This window comes from Vigna radiata, chromosome 11 (assembly GCF_000741045.1).
Source record: "Vigna radiata var. radiata cultivar VC1973A chromosome 11, Vradiata_ver6, whole genome shotgun sequence".
Classification (NCBI taxonomy): domain Eukaryota; kingdom Viridiplantae; phylum Streptophyta; class Magnoliopsida; order Fabales; family Fabaceae; genus Vigna; species Vigna radiata.
The window spans coordinates 3301520-3324548 of NC_028361.1; the positions used below are offsets into that span (position 1 = coordinate 3301520).

At 36.9% G+C, this 23029-nt stretch overlaps 6 protein-coding genes across 9 annotated transcripts; 4 read left to right on the forward strand and 2 right to left on the reverse strand.

The window, feature by feature from the left end:
- Positions 1-1408: 1408 nt before the first annotated feature.
- On the forward strand, positions 1409-2803 carry LOC106777429 (haloacid dehalogenase-like hydrolase domain-containing protein Sgpp). Its single transcript, XM_014665012.2, has 4 exons — positions 1409-1656; positions 1797-1948; positions 2042-2303; positions 2385-2803. Exons 1-4 carry the CDS (start codon positions 1543-1545, stop codon positions 2556-2558), a joined length of 702 nt encoding a protein of 233 aa, XP_014520498.1. The 5' UTR covers positions 1409-1542; the 3' UTR covers positions 2559-2803.
- Positions 2804-7113: 4310 nt separating this feature from the next.
- LOC106776617 (uncharacterized mitochondrial protein AtMg00810-like) lies at positions 7114-8214 on the forward strand. The gene has a single exon (XM_014664098.1). The coding sequence runs from the start codon at positions 7114-7116 to the stop codon at positions 8212-8214; it is 1101 nt and encodes a 366-aa protein (XP_014519584.1).
- Positions 8215-11115: 2901 nt separating this feature from the next.
- LOC106777365 lies at positions 11116-11701 on the forward strand. The gene has a single exon (XM_014664945.2). It carries the CDS (start codon positions 11159-11161, stop codon positions 11468-11470), a length of 312 nt encoding a protein of 103 aa, XP_014520431.1. The 5' UTR covers positions 11116-11158; the 3' UTR covers positions 11471-11701.
- A 304-nt stretch (positions 11702-12005) lies between these two features.
- LOC106777721 (vacuolar protein sorting-associated protein 55 homolog) lies at positions 12006-14015 on the reverse strand. The gene is made up of 5 exons (XM_014665440.2): positions 13867-14015; positions 12814-12948; positions 12669-12708; positions 12474-12555; positions 12006-12340 (listed from the first exon to the last, which is right to left on the reverse strand). The coding sequence occupies exons 2-5, from the start codon at positions 12910-12912 to the stop codon at positions 12148-12150; spliced, it is 414 nt and encodes a 137-aa protein (XP_014520926.1). The 5' UTR covers positions 12913-12948; positions 13867-14015; the 3' UTR covers positions 12006-12147.
- An 868-nt stretch (positions 14016-14883) lies between these two features.
- LOC106777720 (pentatricopeptide repeat-containing protein At1g32415, mitochondrial-like) lies at positions 14884-18607 on the reverse strand. 4 transcript variants are annotated; one of them, XM_022775837.1, is made up of 3 exons: positions 18488-18607; positions 17882-18188; positions 14884-17042 (listed from the first exon to the last, which is right to left on the reverse strand). In XM_022775837.1, the coding sequence occupies exon 3, from the start codon at positions 16823-16825 to the stop codon at positions 14942-14944; it is 1884 nt and encodes a 627-aa protein (XP_022631558.1). In that variant the 5' UTR covers positions 16826-17042; positions 17882-18188; positions 18488-18607; the 3' UTR covers positions 14884-14941. The 4 variants fall into 4 exon arrangements, with proteins under 4 accessions (XP_022631558.1, XP_022631557.1, XP_022631556.1 ...); XM_022775836.1 differs by having other exon boundaries at positions 14884-17049; XM_022775835.1 differs by having other exon boundaries at positions 14884-17100.
- Positions 18298-22471, forward strand: LOC106776618. Its single transcript, XM_014664100.2, has 10 exons — positions 18298-18619; positions 19404-19531; positions 19655-19726; positions 19859-19998; positions 20112-20226; positions 20311-20391; positions 20958-21095; positions 21540-21627; positions 21804-21914; positions 21990-22471. Exons 1-10 carry the CDS (start codon positions 18364-18366, stop codon positions 22010-22012), a joined length of 1152 nt encoding a protein of 383 aa, XP_014519586.1. The 5' UTR covers positions 18298-18363; the 3' UTR covers positions 22013-22471.
- Positions 22472-23029: the final 558 nt, after the last annotated feature.

Below are 23029 nucleotides of genomic sequence, written 5' to 3' on the forward strand. Positions count from 1 at the left end.
TAAAAAGAATAAACTAAACAACAAAAATAATGTAATTCATTAAAAAAATAAAATAAAATTATATATGTTTTCTCTAACTCTACTCTACGAAAAAATCAGGAACAACATCTATTGTGAATAGAAAAAGCTTAAAAAATTATTTTAATTTTGTCCCTTGTTTTTTTCTAAACACTAAAATCATACAAAAGAGAAGAAAAAATGTTAAGATGTCTTCCTAAAATTTTTTTACTCCTTTTAGATGAAAAAGAAAGTAACAGAATATATCTGATTCTTAACCTACATTATCATAATAAACAAATTGATAGATATAAACATACAATTTGAGATTAAAAAAATAAGTACAATCAACATTTACGATTAGAGATCAATTTTTTATATTATTATTTACTATTGAAATAAATTGATTGATAGTTTATAATATGAAGAAATACATTTTATTTTATTTACTTCGGAAATGGATTTGATTGCTCATTCTTATTTAAAAGATTAAATTTATCGATGATAGATAATCTAAAGATAAGTTTTGTTATTTAAATGATTTAAGAGAATAATTAGACGGACACAATTTCATGACATGTGAGAAAAAAATAAATTAAGTGATCTATCTCTGCCTTTTGAAAGACGTGAAACACCATAATACGGTGCTTCTTTTCTTTTTCTGCATCTGCAAAACTTCACCTTGGCAAATATTCACCCAGCCTTCTTCTTTGCATTGTCTCCGTGCTTCCTTTCATCACTTCCAACATATAATAGGTTCTCTTATTCAATTTATTTCGCATTTACTCTGATAATCTCTTCCATTAGTAACATTTTAACAAAGCTTCATTGATTTGGTGTTCATTAAACATTGAGAGTTGAGGTTATATGCCCCTTTCTTATTCTGTGGATTCCACTACCCACACCATGTTTGTTTTCAAGCAAAATTGTGGATTTTTATTTTATTTTATTATATTTTCTGGGTGTGATTAAAAACATGTAGAAAAAGGGAAGATGAAGTTGGATTTTGCACCGTAAAGATGTATGATATTGTTGGAAGTGAGAAATTACAAATCAGTCCATATCTCATTTTTCAAATATTAAGTTTAAAGTGCATTTCTTAATCGATATTTTAAATTCTTTGTCCTCATTTTCACACTTCTAGTTTAACTGGCAAGTTCTGCAAAGAGATCTGCATACTTGTAAATGAGATGATCTTTGCATTGTAAGATATAAAATCCATTATGTGCCTTCACCCCATTAGTTTAAGCTTTTGAATATCGGAGCTATCATAACCATATTTAATATTGGATACTTGTTATCGTGATTCTTCCAAATAGAAGCTAAATTTCAGAAAATGTGTGTCTGCTATATGTTCTAAGTCAAAAGGGGTCAAGAATGAGAGGGCATGTCAAATATATAAGCCTTCAGATGGCTGTATGCAACAATTCAAGCTTTGGAATAGTTAATTTGTGGCTTGCTTTGTTATACAAAAAGAAAATTTAGTACGCAGCCTGATCATTTTGCTGAACTGGTCTCTCATTACCTTCGTGTGGTACCAGCAGCATGAGTTCTCTGACCGGACTTGCTCCACTTGAAGCTGTGCTCTTTGATGTAGATGGAACACTATGTGACTCTGATCCACTCCACTACGAAGCTTTGCGTGAAATGCTACTAAAGGTACTGCTTCTTTTCTTAGTATAAAATTCTCAATGGAAAACATTGAGAAAATAATATTAGTTATTTTGTTGTAATACTCTATTTGTGGTATTTGCAAACCACCATCACCAAGCACTGACACGAATATTGGTGGTTGTCAGATTGGTTTTAATGGAGGTGTTCCTATAACGGAGGAATTTTTTGTTGAAAAATTTTCTGGCAAGTACAAAGTTGATGCTGCCTCAGTTGCCTTTCCTGATGATCCGGAACGAGGTTTGAAGTTTATAGAAGATAAGGAAGCCATGTTCCGAAGGTAAACCCTGCTCTCTCTCTATCTATGTGTATACCCTTCCTCCATGTGCTTCATTTGAAGGTTCAGAAGATAAATCTCTTATGGACTATCCAGATTGGCGAGACAGCAACTGAAGCCAGTGAAAGGCCTTGATAGAGTGAGGACATGGGTTGAAAACCGTGGTCTGAAGAGAGCTGCAGTTACCAATTCTCCAAGAGAAAATGCAGAACTCATGATCTCAAAACTTGGTCTCTCGGACTTCTTTGATGTTCTTATTATTGGTGATGAATGTGAACGTGGTAAACCTCATCCCGACCCCTACTTGAAAGCTCTTGAAGTTCTGAAGGCATCGAAGGATCATGCATTTGTATTTGAGGTCTGCATTTTTCTTATGTCCGACTAAAGAAGAACTTGTTCTAGACCTGCTCTTGACATACTTTCTATGTTTCTATAATAGGATTCTTTTTCAGGGATTATAGCTGGAGTGGCAGCTGGGATGCCTGTTATTGGCCTAGCTACACGAAACCCAGAGGATTTACTTATGAAAGCAAAGCCAGCTTTTCTGATTAACGATTATGAGGATCCAAAATTGTGGGCAGCTTTAGAAGAATTTGACAAGCCTGCCGCCTAAAAGTTGGAATTTCTAGATAAAAACATTTAGCAACGAGTTTGATGGGCCAAATTCTAATGAGCCTATGTCAGAAAATATAAAAGGAATTATAATTTATGTGCGGGAAGGTAATGCTAAGACTTCATATAACATAAATCTTAAACTGATAAAATGATGAAAGAAGTGTCAAAAGTCAATACATGATCACTCGGATAATCTAAGAAGTTCTTTTTTCAATCTAAATTTATGTGGAAATTATTAAAGAATAAAAGTGAAATATTATATACGAACTATTGTTCGTTTAAATTCTATACTTTGCCAAAAGATCTATCATTAGTATTGTAAAAAGCATACCAATTCTTTGCTGAAAACACAGGCTTGCCTTAAAAATAATTATAAATTCACGTTTCATTACATAACTATAATTAATCCACTACTTCTGTAATATTACTATAAAATATTTAAACAAAAAAGAAGTGAAAGGTGCTTAAAATTCCCAATAAACTTTTTGTTGATAGAATAATATAAAACGTGTAGAAAAATTATGTAGTCAATAGAAGACTGCTTTATTAGTGATGTAAAGATATTATACTGTGTCTAACGCATGCACATGCACGTACGCACGGACCCAAGCATGTACCGACGCACGCACGCGCGTATGCACGCACGCATGCACATACGAACGCACACATAGTTTGCAAACCATAATTCATGCTTAGAATGAACACTATGACTTGACCATCCAAATTGTATGAATGTGTAGCTACAGGTCGGATAATCTAATAAGAAGTTCCTTTTTCAATCTAAATTTATCCAGAAATTATAAAGTGAAATATTATACACGAACCAATTGTTTGCTTAAATTCTGTACTTTGCCAAAAGACTTTTGCATCTGCCATTAGTATTGTAAAAAGCATACCAATTCTTTGCTGAAAACATAGGCTTGTCTTAAAAATAATTATACTTTAAGATACACGTTTCATTACATAACTATACTTAATCCACCACTTCATTAATATTACTATAAAATATTTAAACAAAAATGAAGTAAAAGGTGCTTAAAATTCCCAATTAACTTTTTATTGATAGAATAATATAAAACTGTGTAGAAGAATTATGTAGTCACTAGAAGACTGCTTTATTAGTGATGTAAAGATATTATACTGTTGAAATGTAAAACAAAACAGCATCGTTTTCAGTTTATGTTTTAGTATAAATACTGTATTCCATTCAGAAATGTCAATGAGAATAAGTTTTGAATTCAGTACCTTTACGTGTGTCTTCTCTGCATTGTGTTGACGATTACTTGTCATAGAACGTGGCTCTTGGACGGTGATCGGTGCAAAGCAGTGGTGGAACCCTTGCAGACCCTCTCTCACTGCATCTCTCTAGAAAGTTTGCCCTCTGTGTTTTCTCTTTCTTAGCACGTGACTCTTTGCTTTTACATTAGAAAGTGTTTTGTCTTGGGCTTTTACAGTTTTAACCCTTGACTTAATATGGTATCAAGAGCAAGATCGTGATTCCTGGTGTGTGTGAAGTGGGTGCGTGACAAAAGATTGGAGGTGTGTTCTTTATCTGGTAGTGGGTGTATCCAGAGGAGAAAAAAGAAGGTTTCTTTGTGCTGAGTAAAATCAAAGAACCTGCAAGATTCTAGCAAGAACGTGATGGCAAGCTTCGGAGGTATACAGGGACCTTTGCCAATCTTTGATGGAATGCAGTTTGATGATTGGCGCATCAAAATGCGAGCCATTTTTGGCTTTCAGGATGTCTCAGAAGTGATAGAGGATGGACTGCCTGTGTTGACTGAGAAGGCGTCTGAAGAAGAGAAGAAGAATTTCAAGATTCAGATGAAACTGGACAACAAAGCCAGATTTCTTCTGTATCAGTGTGTTAGCCCTAAGATCTTCAACAAGATTTCTAAGGCTGCTACGGCTAAGGAGGCTTGGGATATCCTTGCGAAGGCATATGGTGACGGGGACAAAAATACAAAGGTGAAATTGCAGGCGTTAAGGAGACAATTTGAAGTTCTGATCATGGAGGAGAGTCAAACCGTGACAGAATATTTTGACAAGGTATAAGAATTGGTAAACAAGATGAGGGTGTGTAATGACACAATTTCGGATGAATATATTGTTGATAAAATCTTGAGAACCTTAACCCCAAGGTTTGACTATGTGGCTGCTGTCATCGAAGAAACTCGTAGAAGGGAAGTTATTGGAGTTGATGAGCTGTTGCATTCATTAGAGGCTCATGAAATACACATCAATGAGCGTAGGCAGTGTCAAGAGCAAGCTTTACAGGTCAGAACCCAGTTGAAAGGGAAGAAAGGGTTCAAGAAAGGTGGCAAAAAGAATAAAGAATCACTGGACCAGCAAGGTGGAGAGTCCAGTGAACCTGGGAAGGCGAAAAACCAGAAGAAAGGTGACTGGAAATTCGATAAGAAGAAGGTCAAGTGCTATAACTGTCAGAAACTTGGTCATTTTGCCAAGGATTGCTGGACAGGTGAAGGAGCTAAAAACAAACAAAAGAAAACAGCCAATTTGGCTCAAGAAGAAGGGTCGGATGAGGAGGCAGTGATGCTTATGGCCAGAAGTGATGATGATTTATCAGAAGAAGATGTGTGGTACCTGGATTCTGGGTGTTCTACCCATATGACAGGCANGAGGGACTNGTTTGTAGGAATTAAAGAGGCTGCACAGGGAAGAATTCGTTTTGCTGATGACAGGAGACTGAAAGCTGAGGGATCTGGTAGAGTTGTCCTTAGAAATGCAGAAGGAAGAGAAGTTGTGATTGAGGATGTTCTGTATGTACCAGAACTGAAGTCAAATTTACTAAGTTTGGGACAGCTGCTGTAGAAGGATTATATGACGAAGATGGAAAATGAGTGCCTCAACATTTTTAATCAAGAAAGGAAGATGGTGATACAGGCTCAGTTATCAGAAAATCGCACATTTAGAGTAGTGATATATGCTTTACTGCAACAGAGAGTAAGGAGGAATGGATCTGGCATTTGCAGTTTGGGCATTTGAACTTTAGAGATCTATCACTGTTAGAACAGAAAAACATGGTGAAAGGGCTACCCAAAGTGGAAATTCCTGATACAGTGTGCAAGGAATGTGTGCAATGCAAGCAAACAAGGGGCAGTTTTCAGAAAAACTTACCCCAGAAGTCTGCAGGAAAATTGGGAGTTGTATACTCAGACGTTTGTGGACCTATGCAGGTTGAAACCCCAGGAGGTAGCAGGTATTTTCTGCTGTTCATTGATGATTACACCAGAAAGTGTTGGGTGTATGTTATCAAGAGGAAAGGAGATGTACTGCATATGTTTCAGAAATTCAAGAAGGTGGTTGAGAAACAGTGTGAGCAGAAGATTAAGATCTTGAGGACGGATGGAGGAGGAGAGTATACCTCCACTGACTTTAAGAAGTTTTGTGATGATGAGGGGATTGTACATGAAGTTACCCCTCCCTATACACCACAGCACAATGGTGCAGCATAGCGGAAGAATAGGACCATACTGAATATGGTCAGATGTATGTTGAAGAGTAAAAATTTACCTATCTCTCTATGGGGTGAGGCTGTGGTGACAGCCAACTATATACTGAATTTATGTCCTACGAAAAGGCTGGAGGGCATGACACCTGAAGAGGCATGGACAGGGGTGAAACCGGATGTTAAACATCTGAAAATATTTGGATCTGTATGCTACAGGCATATTCCAGATCAACTGAGGAGGAAGCTTGATGACAAAGGTGTACCACTTATTCTTGTAGGCTACAATCCTACTGGAGGATACAAGCTGTTTGATCCTGCATCAGGGACAACATGTATCAGCAGGGATGTGATTGTAGATGAGAGTGGAAGTTGGCAGTGGAAAGCAACTGAGCAGATACCATCAACCATTACTTTGGAGGATGCAACTGCTGCAGTTGAAACAGAGGAGAATAGAGAGAATGACAGAACTAGGAGGTCATCCAGAACCTCACAGCTGCCAGCACATTTGAGGGACTATGATTTGTCCTATGAAGCAACTCTAACGGCAGAGGGACAGTTTGTACATTATGCTTTAGTTGTAGAAGTTGAACCTGTTGAATTTGAAGAGGCTGTGAAGGATGTGAGATGGCATAAAGCCATGCAGGAGGAGATTGACTCTATAGAGAAGAATCAAACCTGGGAATTGGTAGAATTGCCCTCTGGAAAGAAACCTATAGCGTTGAAGTGGGTTTATAAGTCAAATATTAATCCACAAGGTGTTATTGTGAGGTATAAGGCACGGTTGGTGGCTAAGGGATTCTTACAGAAGGCTGGAGTTGATTATGGAGAGGTGTTTGCACCTGTGGCAAGGATTGAAACTATCAGATTAGTGGTGTCTTTAGCCACTAAATTTGGCTGGTTTTTACACTAGCTTGATGTGAAGTCAGCCTTCCTAAATGGAAGACTGGAAGAGGAGGTATATGTTGTGCAACCGCAAGGTTTTGAGGTTAAAAAGCAGTCTGATAAGGTGTATAGGCTGAGGAAAGCCCTCTATGGGCTTAAATAGGCACCAAGGGCCTAGAACCAAAGAATTGGTGGGTTCATGGGAGGTACAGGGTTTGAGAAGTGTGCTTCAGAACATGGGCTGTATGTGAAGTGTTGCCAATACAGTGGCAGAACAGAAAAATTAATTGTGTGCCTGTATGTGGATGACTTGTTAGTCACTGGAAGTAATGAGGAGTTGGTTTCGGAGTTTAAAGCTGAAATGCTAAGGGAATTTGAAATGAGTGACCTTGGAAGACTGAGTTACTTCCTTGGGATAGAGTTTACCGAGACTGAAAGTGGTTTAGTGATGCATCAGTCTAGGTATGTTCTAAATTTGCTGAAAAGGTTTGAAATGGCAGAATGCAATGCAGCTAACACACAAGCTGAAATTGGGTTGAAACTAGAGAAAGAACCAGAAGAGGATGCTGTTGATCCAACAACATACAGGAGAATGGTTGGGAGTCTAAGGTATCTTTGCAATACCAGACCTGAACTGAGTTACAGCGTGGGGTTAGTGAGCAGATATATGGAGTGTCCCAGAACATCTCATTTGAATGCAGTGAAGAGAATTCTAAGGTATCTACAGGGGACCTATTCCTATGGAGTCCTATTGAGAAAGGAGGAGGCTGGAGTTGAAGTGCAAATCACTTCATACTCAGATGTTGATTGGTATGGTGATAAAGGAGATAGGAGGAGTACGCCTGTGTATATCTTCTTCATGGGTGGATCTCCAATTTCTTGGAGTTCGAAGAAAGAACCTGTAGTAGCCCTATCATCTTGTGAAGCGGAGTACATAGCAGCATGTGAAGCTGCATGTCAAGCAGTGTGGCTGGGATATTTGCTAGAAGGACTGAAGGTAGAGTGGTCTGGTAGAGTGAAGTTGCTTGTTGACAACAAATCTGCCATTGATTTGGCCAAACACCCTACTTCTCACGGTAGGAGTAAACACATTAAGACTAAGTTCCACTATATTAGGGAACAAGTCAGCAATGGTCGGTTGGAGGTGGTACACTGCAGATCCGAAGACCAGTTAGCAGATGTCCTCACCAAAGCACTCAAAGGTGAACGCTTTCTGACTCTCAGGAAGCAGATTGGGGTGGTCCGAGTGGAGATTGGCAAGAACGGTGTAGATCGGACCAGAGGAAGGGCGAAAACCTAGGGTTTTTTGCCGGATAAAGTGAGATCTGGCTGGGATATTGAAGATCGGCCAAGGAGGAAGAGTTTTCTCCGATTTCAATCGGTGAAAAACTCATGTAAGCTCAAATGGAGTCATTTTTACCGATTTTAATCGGTGAAAAATGCTCAAAATCGAAGAAGAAGGTGTTTGTACCGATTGTTTTTCAGAAAACTTGTGTGTATAGTGTTTTGTTTTAGGAGGAGTGTTGAAATATAAAACAAAACAACATCGTTTTCAGTTTATGTTTTAGTATAAATACTGTATTCCATTCAGAAATGTTAATGAGAATAAGTTTTGAATTGAGTACCTTTACGTGTGTCTTCTCTGCATTGTGGTGACGATTACTTGTCATAGAACGTGGCTCTTGGACGGTGATTGGTGCAAAACAGTGGTGGAACCCTTGCAGACCCTCTCTCACTGCATCTCTCTAGAAAGTTTGCCCTCTGTGTTTTCTCTTTCTTAGCACGTGACTCTCTGCTTTTACATTAGAAAGTGTTTTGTCTTGGGCTTTTACGGTTTGAACCCTTGACTTAATATATACTGTGTTTAACGCATGCATGGACACAGGTATGCACAGACGCAGGCACGCAGTCACGAGTGCACGCACACACGCACGCACGCACACATTGCCCGCAAACCATAATTCACGCCTAGTCTGAACACTATGACTTGACCATCCAGATTATATGAATGTATAACTACAGGTGTTCCTGCACTTGTGATGGTGAATCAACAAGACTCCCATCAAGCTACCCCACAAGGTTAGTCCAATGGAAATTACCTCTTCCTTTTGAGGTTAAAGGACCTCCTGCCATTTTCACACATGAGTTACTCCTCTCTACTTGAGAATGAGAAATCACAGAATATCAGGATAAACATTAACTTAACAAGATATCCACATTCATACTTTACAATTCAATAATCATTCATGAGACATTCCTCCTTGGAAATCTCTTTCATATAACTTAAGTAAAATTCTCATTATATAACATCTAATTTTTATTCCACAATTCTATCATCACTCATAAGTTCGCAAACTCTATGGACGTTGGAGATCGAACAATTCCTTACTACCCTTAGAACAAGACCGAACAATCCATAATTGATAGGACTAAAGTAATAATCGAACACCGTTACTGAGCGACCACTATGAAAACTGAGTACTAAGAGCTGAAACTGAATACTTATAGGTTAGACCGACCACTAATTGCTTAGACCGAATGTTTATGTACGACTGAACGATATTACCATATCAAACTTAGTACATGACCGAACGTTGATAAGACCAAGTGTCAATATATAACCGATCACTATCGAGACCGAGTGTTAGTATATGACCGATCACTATCAAGACCGAGTGTCAGTACATGACCGATCACTATCAAGACCGAGTGTCAGTACATGATGACCCATCACTATCAAGACTGAGAATTTAGATTGTATTGGATACTCTATCTAGACCAAAGGTCATGAATTAATAGAACTTCCAAGAGAACGAACTCCGTTAATGACCCAGTACAGTACATGACCGAACGATCAACAATGACCGCTTGACGTTATGCATAATTCTACAAAACTTCTACAAAATTATGAGTAACGCTCACCTTAGACCAAAGAAGATATTTTTCTTAACATCTAATCCTCCACATCTAAAATTATAAATCAATTTAAACTTATTCTGCTAATATCAAACATTTTTAACATAAATCTAAAGGATTTCTTAATCTCACACTCACATTTTCACCTATTCTCTTCTAAAGATAGAAGAATAAACCGAACACTTTTCTACCGGAAACCTAATTCGTTCACAAGTCTTGGTCATACACAAAATTTTCATATAATTGAGTCAAACCTCCAATTATTCATACATGCAAACGTCCAAACAAAAATTCAACACATAGGAAAAACATAATTAAATTACTAGCTTCCCTTACCTCAAATAAATCCGACGATTCTTACATTTCCACAATTTTGCCTAACCCGCAAGTAACTTCTAAGGTAGCCTACCAATTTCTGATTGGGAAAGGAACCAACTAGAGGATTAAAGACAGGAAACACATTTAGAGAAATAGTTGATGAACACATGCAAACTGAACCGTGCTTGCATGTAACAGAAAATACATAAAATTCAAAGGACAAAGGAATTCAACTTACCAAGTCTAAAACAACAACTTGCTTGGTGGAAAGAAAAGCTCTTACCATCAAGAAATCTCAGGCACGATCTGATTGACGATCAAATAAAGAAGAAAGTGAGAATTTATAGAAAGAAGGAAGAGAATATAAAACTCAGAAATTTAGAGAGAAACGATGCATGTACAAAATGGCTCAAAGTTTTGAAAAATTCACTTATATAACAGCATCAAAATCTATTCAGTCCAACTAGTTGTATACACCTGACTTCCACTCTTCCGTGAATTCAATGGTCCTAACATAGTGTAATTTTTGTGAAGTTAAGTGAAAAGTTTATGCAGATAATAAAATGAATGATTGGGTTTGTATAAAAGTAATGAGTCAAATTTGTATCACCTCTTATTTTTTTACTTTTCTATTTTTCACCTAATAGCTTCAAAATAATTTAAAAAGAAACTATATAAAACTTAAAAAAAGTATATCTGTGTCAAATTTCTGTAAAAAAAAAAGTAAGTTAATATATGATTTTTCTTGAATAATTTTGATGAAGTAAAAAGAGACGCTTAACCAAATGCAATCTTTTAACAAATTTTTTATAATGTGATCACTTTATAATCTATTTAAATTTATATTTAAAAATTATTTAAAACCTACCAACCACAAATTGATATACATTTTTTTCAAAAAATTATTAAAAAAAAGTGTTTTTATCCCAATTAGGTTGCGAAATGAAGGAGAAAGCATAATATAAGACAGAGGGAATGAAGACAACCTTAGCCAAAAACAAAAACAAAGCATGGGTTTACTGTGGTGGCGAAAGGAGAATAAACCCCAATCCCAACCAAACTCATCCTCTTCAATTACCACATCCAACGCCGTAGACACAACCAAACCCCTTGCTGAGGCCCCAGGTATGAACGGCGCCGTCGAGGTTCCCCGACCACCCAATGCCACCCTGTCGGTTTTCGAGTTCGGCTCCGTCGCCGCTTCCAACGACAACGTCACACTCGCCGGCTACTGCCCCGTCTCCGAGGACCTCGAGCCCTGCCGCTGGGAGATCCTCCCGGCAATTCAGTCCAATGCGCCTCAGTTTCGCGTAGTTTTCTGATTTCATCTCTCTCTTCTACTTGTGCCATGGGATTCAATTTTATCTACTTTTTGCTCTAAAAACACGTTCGAGTTACTTTAAGAGAAATTCTCCCCTCTCTTATATTTTCTATCTCTCTTCTCTTTTCGTTTTGTCAATCTGGTACCGTTGATGGATGCATGTTATGTTTTGAGGTTAATGAAATGTCCGTCCCCATTTTATCTACTAAAGTTATTATGCATGTTATGATGATTCCTCAAAACTTATTATGCAGCGATTCATTCACTAAATTTCAATTTACTCATTTTCTTCGCGTTATTTGGTGCAATATTGTGTTTGGATTTAGGCAATCGTTACAGTAAGAAAGCAATTGTATTTACTTCCAAATCCTTGGAAACGGAGATTAATAACAGTATGATATCAAATAGACATTTTTTTTTTTATTTTTTCAAAACCAACGAAGTAAAACTCTTTATTTTGAAATATATTAGTTAACACAATAAGAAAATGGACAAAAGCCGTCTCATTTCTTACAGACAATAAACATTCTTTTGGCTGAAAGCTACCCTGGAATTGGGGAATTCAACAAATCATCGTTAAAAAAAGCAAATATGCTGTAGTGAAAGTCACACATGCAAGAAAATCAATAGCGCATGAAAGGAGCAATTCATTTTTACAATGATGAAGCAAATCTCGTATCAGAGTATACTGTATTCATCTTCATCACCCATCCAAAGGTAACATATTACAGTCAGTCCAAACACGAAGTAGGAAGAAAGTTCCATTGCAAAGGCTCCCCAACCAATAACTCCTGCATGCTTCAATATGCTTGGAATGGCAATGCCTCCCACAGTTGAGGCTCCGGTCAAGAACTTAGTAAAATTCACCCAGCTGTAAAACAAAAAATTAAAAGATTAATCCACCATCTTCAGTTTCTTTTCTGATAAATTCTAATCAACTTCAATCAGTTAACAAGTTGTATGATAAAAGTTTAATGATTATTTTTACTCAAACACGAGTTCACCTATTATCAGATTCGGAGAATATAGAGTCATTAGACCCAGCAAAGAACAGCAAAGGCATTGGTAGAAGCACATATGTTAACACTGCAAGAAAAAACAACCATGCGGATGTTATTATCACATAACAATTCAATCAATACAGAGAATAAATACATAGTACAGTGGAATCAAATTTCAAATTTGGTTTTTTATCTCACCACTTAGCATCGGCCACCAATTATTATACAAGACACATGCCTGACACATAACACAAATGACAAATATAAGTAAAAAGTGGCATTTTTATCAATAAGTTACCATCTATTTCTGCACGTATAAATAAATAAAAAAGGTAACACTAACCAAAATTTGCAAGACGATTCCTCCAGAGACCAATATTGCCAATGAAAGAAGCTTCCCTGTGTTCAAACAGATACGCATATATCCTGGTAAGTCTGACATCTCCAAGTCACCTCCTCATGTTATAGGGAGTAATAACTGAAGAGCATTACATCAAAACAATATATTAATGAATAAGCAACTTCAATCAATACATGATAAATAAAATGGAGTTAAACAAAAGTGACAATCTATATTCAGCGCATGTCTGGATTCACTTTCAAACATTCAAAATCCATTGAAATAAAAGCATCCAATTGTGTTGACAGAGTTTTATAACAAATTTGCTTATTTAATAAAAGCATCCAAACATAAATTATTACTTCACATCAAAATCAATTTTAAACATAATCAATCTGTAAACTTTCATCAAACACACTCAAAAGTTTGTCTTCACAGCATCACAATAAATTCACCTGTTGCAACCCAATTTGTATAAGAAACACAATTTATTCTACCACAACCTATATCTCAAGACGTCACCCCCTATTTAACAGCCCAATACCCTTTCAACATACTTTTACAAACCTCGTCATATCTTAGAAATTGAGACCTAAAATGAAATGATCAACTAACCTAAAAGGCTCAAACTAAAGCGTACTCAATATTGCATACGTTTCCCGTTGCCATCATGGCAGTGTTTACATAACCATGTCCATAATCAATCCAAAACAACACTATCCCCAATTTGACTAATCGAATGAAATAGGGAAATAAATGTATTTACTATACATTCATACAATACTCCAATAAACCACAGACATCTAAAAACTAAAAAGTCAGCAGAAACTCTCGCCATCTCATATAAAGAAATGGTAAATTTGATCGAACGAGCAAATACGAGGAAATGAATTGGACAAAAATCCAGAACAAAAAATTAAGAGTAAAAAAAATGGTAATTTTCCTAATAATATACGAGAAATTCGATTGAAGCAACGAACAGTGTGGACAGATAGGGTCCGAAATAAACACAGACAAAGTTTAAATTGACGCGAGAGTTGCAAAGAAAATCGGTACCTGTGAGTCCTGGAACGCTGTAGCTGAATTTCAATCTTAATCGAATTTTAATTTTGCATTTTGGAAACTACCAGAAACCCACACCATCTCTGGTATGTAGGAATCAACGGTCCAATTATAATAGAAAGATTCTGATTCCTCTTATTTTCTTTTTCTCTGTTTCATCAATAATACTTTAAAATTTTAATCTTAAGGGTTTGTTACTTGTTTTAACGTTGTTTGATATTTTATGGAAACATCTTTATGAGTATGTTTATCATTCACAAAATCAATTGTTAAAAGTTTAATAAGCTTAAGAGTTTTGGTATAGCTATTGATATTTAAGATAAATCAAAATGTTTAAGTAGAAATGTTTTCTTACAAATTTCCAAGTATTAAATTATATTTGATGAAACACAAATATTGCTAAAATTAAAAACATTTGTACAAGTTTTTAAAAATTAAATAGTTTTATTTTATTTGAATGGGAAATTTTAACTTAGTGTCATGTTAGAGTGTCAACGGCTTTATAAGTAAACAAATTATTAAAGAAGAACTTTAACTTTATTTTACTATAAAGATTATATTTTTATCCTTTTAAAGAAATTTTGTCTAAACTTATTTTTTTGGACGATATTAGACTAAAACTTATTGTTTATGTGACTTTTTTTCATTATAGTGCATCTCTTGACAAACATAATCCTAGATTGCATAGTGTCATCAAACATAATCCTAGATTCATGCCCAGATTTTGTGGATCCTAAATGGTTTTGAAAACTAGTCTTGAATTAAGTTTTGCATGTCACTCTTGGATGAATGGATAATCTGAAAAAATAATCCACTATTTGAAAATTTTATTTTGGACCAATTAGGTAATTGGGACGAGACTTTATGCTTATTAATATTTACATGTAATAATAGTTATAATTTTAATATTGAGATGATATATTTGAATACGTCACAAATAAAATAAAATAAAAAGTTTAGGAAAATACGTAATATATTTGAATTATAAAAAAAAAAAACTTGAGAAGATAATATTTGAAATTTGCAGTGAAATATGACTTGATTTTGAAAGTCAGACACCTAATACAAGTTAAAGACACGCATGCAATTTATCGTCTGAGAAGAAAATATGAACTTTCCCCTTCACCAATATCCAACTACATCCGGGTGCCTTCCTCACACCCTTCAACCTCATTTCTTTCCTTAATCTCATCTCCTCGATATGCCTATCATTTGCGGCATATATGTTACAAAGAGCCACATGCCCAGGCGCATTGAAAGGATCCAATTCAAACAGTTGTTTGGCTGCACGCGTAGCAACGTCTGTATCATTTTTACTCAACCCACACACTCCAATTAGAGCCCCCCAAACGGCATGATTTGGTTCAACAGGAAGCTTCGAAACAAACTCCTCTGCGTCCTTCACCTTTCCTGCTCGACCCAGAAGATTGATAATACTGATGCAATGCTCCAAGCTAGGTTGAATAGCAAAAGCATTAACCATGGCAATAAAAAACTCCCGCCCTTTATCAACAAGACCCGCATGAGCACATGCTGTTAGGACACCCAGGAATGTAAGGTCATTAGGGTAAATTCCATGTTCAAGCATAGTTTCATACACTTTTATAGCTTCACTGGCCCTGCCATTATCTGAAAGACCCATGATCATGGAGTTCCAAGAAATTTTGTCCCGGCAAGTCATGTTACAGAATACCCTATATGCATCATCTATCTCCCCACATTTTGAATACATTGCAATTAGAGAGTTCTCAAGAATCAAATCATCTTCATACACAGTCTTGAACTGCATACCATGTAATTGCCGCCCTTGATCTAGATATGCAACTGAACCCATAGCTCCGAATAGAACAGCATATGTAGAACTCATAGGAGGAACACCACGATCCATCATCTCAGAAAATAAGAAGAAGGCTTCAGCAATGAGCTCATTCTTCACATAACCATAAATCATCTCAGTCCATGCAATGGAATCCCTATCAGGCATGTCATTAAACAAATTCCAAGCCTCCAGTACTCGGCCAGCGCTAAGATAGCCAGCAATCATGCAAGTCGATGCAACCTTGTTCCTAGTGGGTACCATGTCAAACAACTCTTGAGCTCTAGCCAACTGACCGGCCCGAACATAACCATTTATCATCGAATTGAAACACTGATCATCAGAATCTTTCAAATTACTTTCAAACACGTTGCGAGCAGAATCCATAATACCAAGCCCAGAGTACATCCTAACAAGACCTCTATGCAACCTACCGTCATAATCATCAATCCGCCAACTGTTAACAATAAGTTGAGCATGTACCTGTTTGCCAAGGCAAGAAAAACCCAAACCACCACAAGCATAAACAAGAGAAACAAAGGTCTCTCCGTTGGGTTGGGCATCAGAAACTCTCACCATCTCAATAAAAATCTGCAATGCCTTTTCATACAAGCCATTCCAAGCAAACCCACCAATCATAGCAGTCCAAGAAACAATATTTTTCTCCGGCATAGCCCGAAACAAACAACAAGCACCTTCAACATCCCCCTCACGGCAATAACCAGATATCATGCTAGTCCAAGTAATCACGTTCTTAAACTCCATCTTCTCAAACAATTCTCTAGCCTCGTCCATTCTACCACTCTCAGCATACCCCGCAATCATAGCATTCCACGAAACCACATTCTTGAAAGGAGTCTTATCAAAAACCATCCTCGCATCCTCCAAATTCCCACTCCTAAGCAACGCCACCACCATCGCGTTCCACGAAACAACATTCCTCTCTGGCATTACATTGAACACCTTCCTCGCATCTTCGATCCTCCCTGCGTCTGAAAACCCACATAGCATGGCAGTCCAAGAAACAACGTTCTTCTCCAACATGGTCTCAAAGAACTGGGAAGCCTCGTCGAGCATGCCGGAACGGACGTACGCTGTCAACATGACATTGCTAGTGAAGAGGTTTCTGTGAGGCATTATGTCGTACAGTGTGCGAGCTTCGGCCACGTAACCGTGGCGGGAGAAGTTGGAGAGTAGCTTGGTCCAACGAACGACGCGTGCGTGAAGGTCACCTCCAGAAGAATTTTGAAGGAGGTTTCGCGCTTCATGGTGGCAGCCATTGGATAAGTAGTGTAGGAGCAAAGGCTCGTCGCATTCGCATTGGGAATGGATGGTGCCATAGACATAACGCACACTGCGAACTGAACATGTCAAAATCCGCACGAAGATTAATGAATGGTGACGAAGCATGTCTGGATTCGCTTTCAAACATTAAAAATCCATTGAAACACTACGAGCTTTTGTGTTGACAGAATTGTAGCTTATAGAATAAAAGCATCCAAACATAAATTATTACTTCACGTCAAAATCAACTTTAAACATAATCAATTTGTAAACTTTCATCGAACACACACACTCAAATGTTTGTTTTTACAGCATCACAATATATTCACATGTTGCAATCCCAATTTGCATAAGAAACACAATTTATTCTACCACAATCTACATCTCAAGTGATCAATCCTTATTTAACAACCCAATACCCTTTCAACATACTTTTACAAACCTCATCATATCTTAGAAATTGAGACCTAAAATGAAACGAGCAATTGACTTAAAAGGCTCAAACTAAAGCGTACGCAATATTGCATACGTTTCCCGTTGCCATGTCCATAATCAATTCAAAACAACACTATCCCCAATTTGATCAATCGGATGAAACAGGGCAATAAATGTATTCACTATACATTCATACAATACTCCAATGAGCCACAGACATCTAACAACTAAAAAGCCAGCAGAAACTCTCGCCATCTCATACAAAGAAATGGTAAATTTGATCGAACGAGCAAATGAATTGGACAAAAATCCAGAACAAAAAATTAAGAGTTAAGAAAATGGTAATTTTCCTAATAATATACGAGATGAGATGAAGAAATTCGATTGAAGCAACGAACAGTGTGGGTAGATAGGGTCCGAAATAAACACAGACGAAGTTTAAATTGACGCGAGAATTGCAAAGAAAATTGATACCTGTGAGTCCTGGAACACTGTCGCTGAACCTTCCCTTGTGCCTCTTACAAGTAGTTCCAGAGCGAAATCGAAGGTTCGGTTCGACGAGGAGGCGGCGGTGGAAGGCGAGCGCAAGGAGCGCTCACGGTGGTGCGTAGGAGAGTCTACCATTAGACCCCTTCCTAGCGCGATCGGAGAAATTGCTATTGACAGTGTCGGAGGACGACGGAGGCTCAGGCAAATGGCGTCGAGGCGGCGACTGATCTGTGGCGAAGGGGGCTAGGGCTGTGTGTATGGAGGTAGAAGAAGATGGTGAAGGGAAGATAATCTGTGTGATGATGATGGAGGCTCAGTAAAACATAATAAAACATAATGAATATAAAACATTTAATCACTTGATTAAAAATATAATAAAATACATTTAACCTAACTAAAAGGAATTAATAAAGGTACATTCTCCTCGATTTTAAAACTTTTGTCTTATATTTCTCATTTTTGGAACCATGAAGCAGAATCGGCGAAGGGAGTGTTTGTCTAATTCGATTCCAGATAGTTCAGACATTGATGCGAAATCGTTGATGGGAAGAGAACCCCCTCAGAATTTGTTACCATCCAAACACGACTTACCGAGATTGATTCTCGTGCTCGCACTCGCATCGCTAGTTGCATGGACCTGCAATTTCCTATTTACCTCTCTCCTTCACCCTCCTTCCAAACCCTTTTGCGACACCAGTTTCCACTCCTCCGATTACTCTCCTGGTCTCTCCCTCTCTTTCTATTTCATTTGCTTCTGTTTTGTTGTTTTTAAGTGTCGTGATTTTCGTGCATTTCATATGATTCTGTTCTGTGTGTTGAGTTTTTCATTTATTGTTGGACCTTATGATTTGTCATCTTCTTCCAACTAACGTTGCAACTCAACAAGCCACTGGTTTTTGGTTGTTCAATTTAACTCTGATTTAGTAATTTCCTGTGCTACTGAACGATGAATTACACATGCCTTGTCTCTGTGTATTTTCTGGATGATTTTATTTTATTTTATTTCGTTTTCCCTATTTTGTGCATTTGAATTGTGCCGTTTTCCTTTTCTCGGTTAAAGAACAATGCGTAATAGAGAGAGGGAATGAATGCCGCTAAAAAGGAAAAAGGAAATTAGAGTAAGACAGCCTTCTTTTCAGGGCTAAATACTATGAGGATAGAGCAGTTGATAGTTGTTGCTCACAATGATGAACAAATTCATCTGATTTCCTTTTCTTTTTCTTTGAAATATGCCGTGGTCTTTTGTATGGGTGTTCATTTGTTATGTGAATTTGATTCTTGCTGTTATACATTGTTTTGTTCTTTTATTTATTTTGGTAGGATGCAGATTACTTTCTAATTCAAGCTTTAATCAATGTTTGTCTGCTTCATATTACCTCTGATTATTTTTTTGGGAGTTCATTCTCTGGGGCCTTGTATTATCAATCAAATTTTGTAGTCTCAACGTGTAGGATTTTGCAGACTATATGCATCTTGTGAGGTTTCTANTGACTGGGAATNGTTACAGATGTTTGTGAACCTTGTCCCAGTAATGGAGAATGCAACGATGGAAAGTTGGAATGCCTTCAGGGTTACCAAAGACATGGGAACTTGTGTCTAGAAGACGGAGATATCAGCGAATCAGCTCGAAAGATTGTATGTCTCTATATTTTGATTTGAGTAGTGACTTACTATTTCTTGGAATTAAATACAGTCTATTATTTTTTTCGTTGTTCTTTTGCATTTTGTTATATCTTTCTGTTTGGCCTTTGACCACAGGTGGAGAGAGTGGAACATCACTTGTGTGAGGGATATGCTCAATTTTTGTGCAGTGGAACCGGACCAATTTGGGTTTGTTCTCTCATTTTTAGCCCTTGGATTTTGCAGTGTACTTGTATTTATTTATGCTTGGCTGTATACGTTATTGTTCGAGCTGTTCTTAGTGCTGCTGATTTCAACTTCCCTTTTGTATTCTCATCTCAGGTTCGTGAGGATGTTTTGTGGAATTATTTTGAGCCCGTGGGAAATGTCAAAGTGGACAATGCTCTTCAGAATTATACAAAACAAAGGGCAGTTGAAACAATGGGGCAATTATTGGAGACGAGATTAAACAACTCTCATGGGTATATCATCTCTGTTCCATTTTAATCAAGTCAAAAGTGACCGTTAGTAACATGTTTCCTTAGAGGTTAAAACTTCTGCTTAGGATGTCACATACGAATTATGTCTCATACAGGATGAAGGAGTTTAAGTGTCCAGATCTGTGGGCAGTGCATTACAAGCCATATACCTGCCGTATTCGTCAGTGGATCTCTCAGCATATTCTAGTTGTTTTGCCCATTTGTGCCATGGTATCCGTTTCCTAAAGACATACTTTAATGCATATATTTCTGCATGGGTAAGTAAGCTATGTTGATTGTGTTGAGATTTAACAGCTTGTTGGATGCACAGCTTTGTTCTGGAGTATTCGACGGAAACTATCAATGTCAAGAAGAGTTGAGGAGCTTTATGATAAGGTATAGTGGGACACACCCAGAGGCACAGGCACAAGGGATTATTACATGTTTCATTGATTATTTCACCCGTTAGTTCAACAAGTGTGATTTTAAGTTGTGGTGGGTGATGCCTTTGATTAAGAGTGAGTATACATACATACATGCATAGGCACACATATATATGGAAGCTCACAAATATATTGTAATAGAATGCTTATGTTAGTTGAGGTCACAAAATATTACATGTGTTTAGAAGGTAGTTCTGTGTACAGTGACCATAGGGTTCAAATGCCCCAATTTTATATATTATAGTTTTAAAGGTTTAGATGAGTGAAGAATATTCAGACTCCCTAGTTTTTATAGTGGAGTTTGGATAAACTAAGGTTCTGATCAATGCAGATACTCAGATGGTAAAGTCAGTTGAAATGTGTTTTTCAAATAAATAGAGAAAAAATGTGACTTTTGGCTCCCATTAACTACAGTTACATTTATATCTGCTGTGCACAGGTTTTTTTGACTGAATGACTACTTGCATCCTTGTTATAATTCTGTATCTGTTCAAAATTTCTTTGTTATTGATCTTTTAGGTCTGCGAAATACTTGAAGAGAATGCATTGACGTCAAAGAGTGCAAATGGTGAATGTGAACCCTGGTTTGTTGCTTCTAGGTTACGTGATCACCTGCTTTTGCCAAGAGAACGGAAGAACCCTTTATTATGGAGAAAGGTAGCTTCGGAGCTATTTTGATTACCCTATTTTATCGTAATAACGAAGCAGAACAAGCTAATTCATTTTGTCGGGATTAACTGACTGCATCATAGTTATTAGAATCTTATTATTCACGATTCAAATATTACAATTTGATACAATTGGGATGCCTATTGATTTGTAACATAAGATAAATTTTAAATGACTTTGTATATGCCATTGTTGAGGATTTCGTAAGGACGAAGTCATACTTTCTTACGGCATGTCCTTGTAAATCGGCAAAATTGGTTATTCTTTCTCTTTTTCATTCCACTTACGGATTGATGAATCCTTGACCCCGACTATATTTGAGAGCGCTGTTGGTGTAATCACTTTTGTCCCGTAATTAAAGTTAAATGCCAATGGGTTTTTTAATTAACTAAATGAATGACTGATCTTGTAATAACTTTTTTGGGATTACAGGTAGAAGAATTGGTTCAAGAAGATTCGCGAATAGATTGCTATCCAAAGTTGGTGAAGGGTGAATCGAAAGTGGTATGGGAATGGCAAGGTACATGGGAGTGCTGGCAATATCATGAAATATATTCCGTTCAGTAACACAAGCAATTTAATATACTGATAAAATTCTGATGAATTACTGCCAGTCAGGCTTTTCGGCCAACATTCTTGTTCCTTGTATTAAGTATTTCTGGTGATTTATATTTTTGTTCACCTCATATTCTACAGTTGAAGGCTCTTTGAGCGTCTCAAAGATGAAGAGAAGAAGAGACGCAAGCAAAACAAGGGTCAATGAAAGCATGGATATGAATCATCAGCAACATCCTGAAGTGAAAACAGGTCAGTGGTTGTCTTACTAATATCTGCTTTAGAATTATGCTTGTTTACTGACGAAGTAAAATTGATTTGTTGTAGAGCCTGTGGAACCACTTTTTTGATTTGAAGACACCTCGTAGCAGTGGCCAGTACTTTCCCTTGTAAATTATGATGGCATAAACTCGAGTTTTCCCTGAAGTCTTGTGTTACCTTCTTTGTACAAAGAAAGCTGGGTAAAGCTTATCTTGTCTATGTTTACAGCAGCAGAGGGCAATATATGCGGCATTGGTTGTTAGTGTGACCTTCATTTCTTATCTAGCATTTACCAAAACAAGTGTTGTTTCATGCATGCTTATTATGAAACGTGCTTATAGCTTAGGCAGGAAAATGGAGCCCTTCAAACTAGTAATGTAGTTATGCTAACTAGATTCAAGAACGCATTTTTTCTTTTTGTAAGATAATCCAATATATTAAAGCATATATGATATTGTTGTAGGGTTAAGGCATATGAATCTGCTACTATGTAACTAGAGATTGCATATACCATCTGTGCCTTAATTTTGAATTTGGTTTCTTTATTAGTTTTTCTGTCATGTCCTCTGACCTTTCAAGTTACTCTGATTTTGATAAAATGTTTTTTTTATGTGTCTTAAAATATTAAAATTAGTGTAAATTACATGTACAACATGGACTCATTAATTTAATACAAACCAAAATCATTCATTTTATTATCTACACATTTTTTTTTTTACTAAACTTATCACAAAAATGCAACCCATAATACTTAAGGTGTTTTGTTATTATACTTTTTAACAAATGTACACACCATTCAGGCTACTCCAACATAGTAATTTTAAATCTTCTATCATTAAAAATGAGATAACCTTCGATATTGGGAGTTACTCCCTGTACTTCCCCAATTCCAACCCCTACCCCCCAATTTTTTTGGATTTTTTTTTAAATACAAAATTAACCTTTATGTTTTTTTATTTTTACCGTTTTATCCCTATTTACTAAAGTTAATCTACTCTTTTACAGTCTGCCTCAGTCAAAACACACAGACTCAGATTCCTCTCCTTCGTATTCCCACCCCCACCCCCACCAAAGCTTTTGAAACGCTCCTCCTCCAAACGCTCTCT

What these genes read in the sequence shown, in the direction of transcription:
- LOC106777429 (XM_014665012.2), top strand. Translation starts at nt 1,543, where the DNA reads ATGAGTTCTCTGACCGGACTTGCTCCACTTGAAGCTGTGCTCTTTGAT. An exon ending in AAGGAAGCCATGTTCCGAAG is followed by an intron (nt 1,949 to 2,041) that starts GTAAACCCTGCT and finishes TGGACTATCCAG; the next exon opens with ATTGGCGAGACAGCAACTGA. An exon ending in ATCATGCATTTGTATTTGAG is followed by an intron (nt 2,304 to 2,384) that starts GTCTGCATTTTT and finishes TTTCTATAATAG; the next exon opens with GATTCTTTTTCAGGGATTAT.
- LOC106776617 (XM_014664098.1), top strand. Translation starts at nt 7,114, where the DNA reads ATGGGAGGTACAGGGTTTGAGAAGTGTGCTTCAGAACATGGGCTGTAT.
- LOC106777365 (XM_014664945.2), top strand. Translation starts at nt 11,159, where the DNA reads ATGGGTTTACTGTGGTGGCGAAAGGAGAATAAACCCCAATCCCAACCA.
- LOC106777721 (XM_014665440.2), bottom strand. Translation starts at nt 12,912, where the DNA reads ATGTCAGACTTACCAGGATATATGCGTATCTGTTTGAACACAGGGAAG. An exon ending in GAATCGTCTTGCAAATTTTG is followed by an intron (nt 12,709 to 12,813) that starts GTTAGTGTTACC and finishes GTTATGTGTCAG; the next exon opens with GCATGTGTCTTGTATAATAA. An exon ending in TTGGTGGCCGATGCTAAGTG is followed by an intron (nt 12,556 to 12,668) that starts GTGAGATAAAAA and finishes TTTTTCTTGCAG; the next exon opens with TGTTAACATATGTGCTTCTA.
- LOC106777720 (XM_022775835.1), bottom strand. Translation starts at nt 17,098, where the DNA reads ATGCTTCGTCACCATTCATTAATCTTCGTGCGGATTTTGACATGTTCA.
- LOC106776618 (XM_014664100.2), top strand. Translation starts at nt 18,364, where the DNA reads ATGAAGCAGAATCGGCGAAGGGAGTGTTTGTCTAATTCGATTCCAGAT. An exon ending in TTGAGGAGCTTTATGATAAG is followed by an intron (nt 20,392 to 20,957) that starts GTATAGTGGGAC and finishes TTGATCTTTTAG; the next exon opens with GTCTGCGAAATACTTGAAGA. An exon ending in ACATCCTGAAGTGAAAACAG is followed by an intron (nt 21,915 to 21,989) that starts GTCAGTGGTTGT and finishes GATTTGTTGTAG; the next exon opens with AGCCTGTGGAACCACTTTTT.